General features: G+C 31.0%; 1 protein-coding gene across 1 annotated transcript; it reads left to right on the top strand.

The window, feature by feature from the left end:
* The first annotated feature begins 2,085 nt into the window (after nucleotides 1–2,085).
* Nucleotides 2,086–4,159, top strand: LOC133795694 (uncharacterized). Its single transcript, XM_062233152.1, has 3 exons — nucleotides 2,086–3,004; nucleotides 3,188–3,696; nucleotides 3,800–4,159. The coding sequence occupies exons 1-3, from the start codon at nucleotides 2,086–2,088 to the stop codon at nucleotides 4,157–4,159; spliced, it is 1,788 nt and encodes a 595-aa protein (XP_062089136.1).
* The last annotated feature ends 3,933 nt before the right edge of the window (nucleotides 4,160–8,092 follow it).

Genomic DNA, 8,092 nt, shown 5'->3' with positions numbered 1-8,092 from the left:
TTTTTAGTAGGGGAGAATTGTAGTGTCCAAGAACTTTACTTAGCTAAGTTAGATAGTAGAATAATAGTAATAATAGTATTATCTTTATGACTGTGGATTTTTAGTTCAAACCGGGATTTATTTGGACACTTATAGTAGTACTTGTAGATTTTCTAAGTTTAACCTATAGTTTAGGAATATTAATTTTAACCTAAGGTTTGATTAATATGACTGATATTGAGGATAATATTTATTATACTATAAGGTTTAGATAAGAACCAACTAGATAATAGCACATGTTATGTATGGGTTTATTAATGATTAAGTATTTTGAGGATTAAACTTATTAAGGTTAAAATTTGAATACTCTAAGGTCAGTCAGTAGCTTTGAAAACGTTGGAAGGCTTAGTCAAGGTTGTTTACTCAATTCAAATTAAGCTAAAAATGTGTAATTTTGTGTTTAAATAATTAGCGTATGCCGAGATATCGCAGCTATAGGGGGCGATATATCGCAGCACGAAGATACAAAAAACACGAAACGTTGCACGATTGCCTCGGGCATACTGGCCCAGGCGATATATCGCCTATAGGGGCGATATATCGCCCCTCTCAGCATATTTTGAAAGTTTTCAAAAATGTTCTCCATTCAAACCTTCAACCTCTTGATAAATCCAGCATCTTTTTGAACGAGTCTTCAGCCTCTGCTGAACGATAGTTCAAATTATTTTCACTTAAAAAGTCATTATTTTTATTCAAGTTAAATGAAGATCTTTTCATTCATAAACTCTATAAATAGGACCTAGTACCCAGCCATTTATTCATCTATTACTCTAAGTTCAGAGGCTGCAAATTGCTAGGATATTGTGAGAGTGTAAACACTTGCGTTGGGAATCATAAGCTTGATCACTACAAGCTTACTAAACACTTGGGAAGTAAGGTTCTATACACATTTCGGTGCAAGGTTTAGATTGATCATAGAAGTACTCAAGGTATCCCAAACTCTAGTCCATTTCTGTATTATGTTCTTTAAAATTCTCATAGTCTTCTACTCATCCTAACCTTATTCTTATTCTTGGTTAGGAAATCCAAGTTCTTAAGCACAAGGTTTTTGGTAAGTATATTTTGATAGTATAGTTCCTTTTTCACTTTCATCCCTTTTCTTCAATATACTCACCATATTATAAATGGTTTTTAGGAGTGTTCCAAGGTCCCAAATCAGTTCTCATATCCCGGTTATTTTGGTAAGGAAAATAGGATAGGATTTATGTGTTATATGCTTTTCTATGTTATCTTATGATTTTATGTTATGTAATATGTTATGTTAAGTATGATTGTAGACTTGGGCATATGACCTATACAACTAACAAGCCCCAAATAGATTATGGGCATATGACTTTATGGTTTCGAGGATGAAGTCTTTATTTATGGTTTATGTGTATTTTTCCGCACCTGTTTATGTAATATCTTTTCATTAAAATTAAGTTATGTTTTTTTTTAAAACAATGGGATCTCATATCCTGCTTTGAATTTATGTAAGTTTAACATTTGTTTTTACAAGTTTTTAATAAAGTATGATTATATCACTTGTAAGTGTTATTAAGAATTAGTGTTTATGTATAGTTTTCGTTAATGGTCCAAAAGTCTAGAGTAGTTGGGTCATTACATAATATTCATTCACTAACGTAACCAGATACATTTGAAACAACACTAAAAATTATGTTGTGCTATATTGCAAATATGGAATCCATAATGACATTGATTCGTTTTGGAGGAAAATGGACAGATTGATATCAGTATGATGACTACACTATGATTGGACTGACAATACCAACAAATTGTTCTCTAAACAATTTTGTTCATTTAGTGAAAACTGAGATAAAATGCAATATTCAAAATATTGAGCTGAGTTACCAGTTATCAACAGGTATGCCACCAATGAAATTACTCACTGACAATTCAGTCCTATCCTACATTGAGCTGAAAAAGAAGCAAAATGCAGTAACAGAGCTACCACTATGCATCACCACTTGTGATCAAACAATAGCTGAAACTATTGAACACAATACATATGAAGAAGAAACACAAAAACAGAACACAGATCTATAAATGCTAGTTCTTCAACTAAACAATCAGGAATTAGCTACAGAATTACAATATGATGAAGCAACCTTCACGACAAATAACCAAGTACAAACCTTCCCAAATATTACAGACATAGAGAGAACAGAAGAAAACAAAAGAAAAAGAGAAGAAGATATAGAAATTATAACTGATCATAAAATTTTCAAAGTTGAAGAAGGCCAGATTTATAAGGACAAAAAGCTCTTGAAATCTGCTCTATGTTATTATGCTATGATCCACAACATCCAATTCAAGACAAAAATATCTAAACTGAGAGAGTACCTGGTAACTTGTGTGGATGACAATTGTAACTTGTTACTTATAGTTTCAAAGTTCAGGAAAACACAAACATTTAAAATAAGAAAATATGTAAAAACTCACACCTCCTCCTTGGACATCATTATGGAAGACCACATGCAGGCAAATTGTAATGTGATTGGAGAACTAATAAAAATAAAATACATGTCAATAAAGAGAGTACACACACTAAATGACATAATCAGCGACATGCTAGATGATTATGGTGTTTCAATGGGGTATCAAAAAGCCTGGAGAGCAAGAGAAAAAGCTTTCGAATTGGCAAGAGGAAACCAAGATGATTCATACCAAAAACATCCCATCTACCTTCACATGCTAAAAGTCTCAAACCCAGGTACGATAACGCACCTGGTTACAGACAATAAAGATCACTTCAAATATATGTACCTAGCATTTGCAAATTCCATCAAAGGATGGAAATACTGTAGGCCAGTCATTGTGATAGATGAAACTTTATTCACTGCTTCAACAATGGATGCTAACAACAACATATTTCCATTAGCCTTTGGAATAAGAGACTCTGAAAATGAATCATCATGGTTATGGTTTTTCACAAAGCTAAAGGAGACATATGGAGAAAAAGAAGGTATTGTTTTCTTTTTTATATTCTTATTCAAACAAACTAAACACATAAAATAAACTGTTTAATAATAATCCAACAATATAATAGTAAAAACAGTGTAAAAAAATAATAGTCATATAAATTAATGAAACCAGTTACTTAATTTGGACACAATAACCAGTTACTTCATTGTGATTTTACAAACAGGTATATCAATCATTTTAGACAGGCACAAAAGCATAGAAAATGTTGTAGACAATGTATACCCAAAAGCTTTCCATGGAGCATGTATATTCCACCTGCTAAACAACATCAAAGTCAATTTCAATATCCATGGGGAGGACCTAAACATAAACTTTGTCAAAGCAGCAAAGGCATACAGGGTACAATCATTTGAGCACTACATGCATGAAATAGACAAGATTGACACTCGCATAAGACTGTATTTACAAAAAATTGGATATTGCACTTGGTCTAGATGCCATGCTCCAACAAGAAGATATACAATGATGACATCAAATATAGCCGAATCGATAAATGCTGCATTGAAAGCTGCAAGAACGCTGCCAATCACTACAATGATGGAAGACCTTCGAAGTTTAGTTAAAAAATGGGTATGGAAAAATGGTAACGAAGGAAACGGAACATTCACACAAGTAACAACAGATACTGAAACTGTGCTTAGAGAAAACATTATTCGAGCCATTAAATTTCAGGTAACTAACATATATTCTGCATTGAATATTATTTACCAAAACTTTCAGTAACCAGTTACTAATAATTACCACAGTAACCAGTTTCTAACATGTATTCCTCCAGGTCTTCCCAGTAAACACTATACTGTACCAAGTTGTGGTTGAAGACAAAGGAAATTTTCTGGTCAACCTAATGGAGAAAACATGTGAATGCAAAAGGTTCCAACAAGATGAAATACCGTGTGCACATGCAATAGCAGTATTTGCCAAAACACGGCTGAAAACATATGATTATGTTGCTGATTACTACAAAACTACAACTACGAAAGCAACATATGAGTCAACTGTTCATCCATTGCCAAATGAAAGCGAATGGACACTACCAGAGACTTTAAACAAAATTTTCCTACCATCAAAAACAAGAAAACCACCAGGCCGCCCTAGAAGGAAAAGAATCAGATCTAGAGGAGAACCAAAAGTGTAGATAAAATGTGGAAGATGCGCGCAACCAGGACATAATAGAAAAACATGCAGGAATGAACCAATCCCAAAGCAGGGAAACCCAACAAAGCCAAAGAAATTAGACAAATAAATTTGTAAAGAGTAGATAGACTACAATTTCAATTAATTCAATTGATATAATAAAATTGTATCCTAATGTTTTCTACTTCAATAAAAGTACAGACTTTTTAAGCATTTTACATTTTATAAACTTGATACTCAAGTTCCTGGTTACAACACATGTTATAAAAAAACAATTACTATAAATAAATTTAACAAACGACTATATATACATGTAACAAACGACTTAAAAACCTAGTTACATCATCACAAATCTTTCACAAAAAAACATAAATAGATCAAAAAAAATAAAAAAAAATAAAAATAAAAACTAAAGAAACATAACCAGTTACCTAAAACATATGGCTTTCACTATCAAAAACAGAAATAACCGGTTACACCATCCTCATACAAACCTATTTACAAAAAAATTAACATTTACAAACCAGTTACATAATGAAGTCTCTCTTTAAAAAACATTGAAAACTCATGAATAAAAAATTATTATAACTTAACAAAAAATAATACATAAACTAAAAATAAAAAATAAAAATTTGTACCCAGTTACCTGTAATGTAAAACTGATCTTTTCAAACTATACATTAATCAGTTATCCATTAGCACACAGACTTCTCCAAAAATAATTGAAACCTATATGAAAAAAAACATGTAAATAACAATATCTTCAAACTTTTACAAAAATCACCAACTCTATTGAAAAAAAACATACACATTAAAATAAAATAAAAATAAAAAAACTTTATATTAAGCCAAAATGTGAAACTAGTTCTTTACATTGACAAAAAAAAAGTACCCAGAAACATGTACAGTACTAAACCAGTATCCAGTTACAAACCACAACTTCACTTTTAAACAAAGAAAAAAAAGACATAGACATTAATGCAACTTAAAAAAACTACAAAAATCTCTAATTATAATTCCTCCTCCTCTTTGATTTCTTTGATGGAGCATCATCTTCTGTCTTGTACCCACCAATCTACTTCTTTTTCGCATGACTATATAAGTTAATGGCAGATAATCGCGATAGGTAGCAACTTTGGCAGCCATGTTCTTTGGGATGTCATCAATCTTCCCATGGATAAACAAATCAGCATACTTGATAACAAAACTCCACAATCACTGGAAAACAAACAAAAAACAACAAATGAAATTATTAAAAACAAACATAATAGAAAAATAAACAAAAAATTACAAAAACCAATTACTTACTTCTCCTCTTGAGAAGGCAAGTCTTTGACAAAATTAAAATCAATTGGATCCTTCTTCCCAACAGAATATGGACCAGCATTCAAGTCCAGATCTTTCCTAGAACCATAAAAATCAAGAAAGTCTAGAAAATATGGTAAAACAACAGATTAAGCCTTCACATATGGCAAAGAAATACTCTCATTCTTCTTCCCCACCAAGGAGTTGTAGACAGTTAACATCCTACTCTTTATGGAAAAGTGAATAAAAACCCAATGCAACTGAACCTTCACATGCACAGGAAAAAAACATAATCCACATCCACCCAAGGAGTGTTACAAAACAAATATTCACCAATAATGTAATCTGAAATGAGGTTATCAAAACGAATGCTGCTTGGTTCATATTTGCCTACCAAAAATTTATCATACAAACCCTTGATAGTTGCATCAAACCAAGAGTCTGTAGTTGTAACCCTCTTGTTCAAACTATCACTCAACTTAATCTTCTTCCTCAAGTAATAAAAACAAACATTGATATGCTACAAAAAATAAATAAACAAACAAAAGTTAGGATCCTGGTTACTAGCCAATAAATAATAATCAAAACAAGTTACACACAATACTACAAGAACCTGGTTACTAGCCATAAATAATAATCAAAACAAGTAACACGCAATACTAAAAGAACCTGGTTACTTGCCTTAATCATGATCAATAAAAATAACAAAACATCTAAACAAACAAATACTAGTTAATAAACATTATACCAAGAACCTGGTTACTTACAGTGTCCATAAGGTCCTCCCCACAAGTTTGAAGCTTGTAAAACCACGTCTTCTCAGAAATTTTAACAAAAGAATAATCCATCGGTGGATTGATAATGTTATTAACATCAGAAAATTTCTTCTTCCTTCAAAGCAAAAAAAATATTTATATATTAATAGACAATTACATATCAAGAACAATAATATTAAACAAAATATAAAAAAAACATACTTATTTTTAAAAATCATTTTATCCTTAATCCATGTAATATAATCCATGCATTCATTTTTTGAAATATTCTGTCCAATTTCATCTTTAAATGGAAGCAACCTTCTAACAATCACCACTTCTTCTCCCTTCCTCTTCACATTTTCTTTTGCTTCAGATGAACCAAACTCAGTAACAAAAGGAGATTTAACATGAGTACTAGGTTTATGCTCCATCTTTTCAATAGCAACAGGAACTTCATCAACATCACCAACCATCACAACTTTCCAATCATCCTTACTCCCACTAAACATCTTTTCTCCTTCTGCATACTTAACAGTTTTATCAATAACCTTCAAAATCTCTGGATCCAAATATATTTCTTCAAAACTTAAACCAACTGAACTGAACTCAAGCTTCTTTGAAAAATCCTATAATGAAGAACAATAAAATCAATTACAACAAATTCAATTTTAAATAGAATAATACAAAGAAACAAAAACAAAAATAAATTTCAAAACTTTATTTCCACCCACAACATTTGACAACTCCAACCCAAAATAAACAACATCAAAATTTTCACTTAAATCCTTCCCAACACCCTAAAACAAAAAATGAACTAGTTACACCAATAACTGGTTACATTAATAAACTAACAAAAAACAACATACTATTAAGAAACATAAACCAGTTACCTTACTACCATCAAAATCTTCACCTAAATCCATCCCACAAGCCTGGACAAAAAAAAAAAAAAAAATCTGGTTACAACAAAAAATGGTTAAAAAAAAATAAAACATAGAACAAACAAGTTACCTTAGAATCATCAGAAATAGGGCTAGATATTTTATCAAAATCAACTGGCTTTTTCACTTCATTATGTCCAGCACTTTCATCACTAGAACTTCAAACTTTTTGTGAATTTTTTTCAACAATTTTTGCAATCATTAGAGACAAATCACTGAGTTTCCCCATGAACTCAGACCTCATAATTGCAATACCACTAATAATAGATTGTTGGCTCTCTTTTATTGAACATATTGATTCACTAATCAATCTAAATTTTTCACTATCAACCTGAAAAAACAAAATAAAATAATTTACAAAACAACAAAAAATAAAAATAAAAACAAACCTATAAATTTCATACAAAATAATATTTTTTTTTAACTAAAATAAACACCAACACTAACAAGTACCTGGGTACCCGAACCATTATATTCATTGTTAGCACACTCCTTGGGCAAATATATAGGCTCAAACTTAAACTTCTTCACAGTTGGTTTCTTCCTCTCCCCAGAATTTGGATAAACATCCAAGATAGTTAACTGAATAAATAAAAATATATATATAAAAAAAACAAGAAACTGGTTACCATGATCTGTAACCAGGTACACAAACAAAAAAACTAGCTAGTAACCAGTTACAAAACAAAATATTATAACTTTTTGTTGTTAAAAATCTTTGCCACCAAGTTTGAAAAGAATGTATTATCAGAACTCTTCCAATTCAACAAACGGGGATATTTTTTCCCAACCCTCTGACAAAACTCAGGATTCAATTCAGATATAGATTCATATATCCAAATCAGAAAAGCAATTGGAAAACCAAGAAATTTGTAAGGGTGAAGCCCAACCTTCCCATCAACAAAAACTCCACCAAATTTTTTATTTCCA

This window comes from Humulus lupulus, chromosome 8, assembly GCF_963169125.1.
Source record: "Humulus lupulus chromosome 8, drHumLupu1.1, whole genome shotgun sequence".
Classification (NCBI taxonomy): domain Eukaryota; kingdom Viridiplantae; phylum Streptophyta; class Magnoliopsida; order Rosales; family Cannabaceae; genus Humulus; species Humulus lupulus.
This window is presented reverse-complemented; position numbering and strand designations above follow the sequence as displayed.

Excerpts from the sequence above, each read along its gene's own strand:
- LOC133795694 (XM_062233152.1), top strand. The coding sequence starts at position 2,086 with ATGCTAGTTCTTCAACTAAACAATCAGGAATTAGCTACAGAATTACAA. Across the intron at positions 3,005-3,187 it reads GACATATGGAGAAAAAGAAG|GTATATCAATCATTTTAGAC; the intron begins GTATTGTTTTCT and ends TTTTACAAACAG. Across the intron at positions 3,697-3,799 it reads TTCGAGCCATTAAATTTCAG|GTCTTCCCAGTAAACACTAT; the intron begins GTAACTAACATA and ends GTATTCCTCCAG.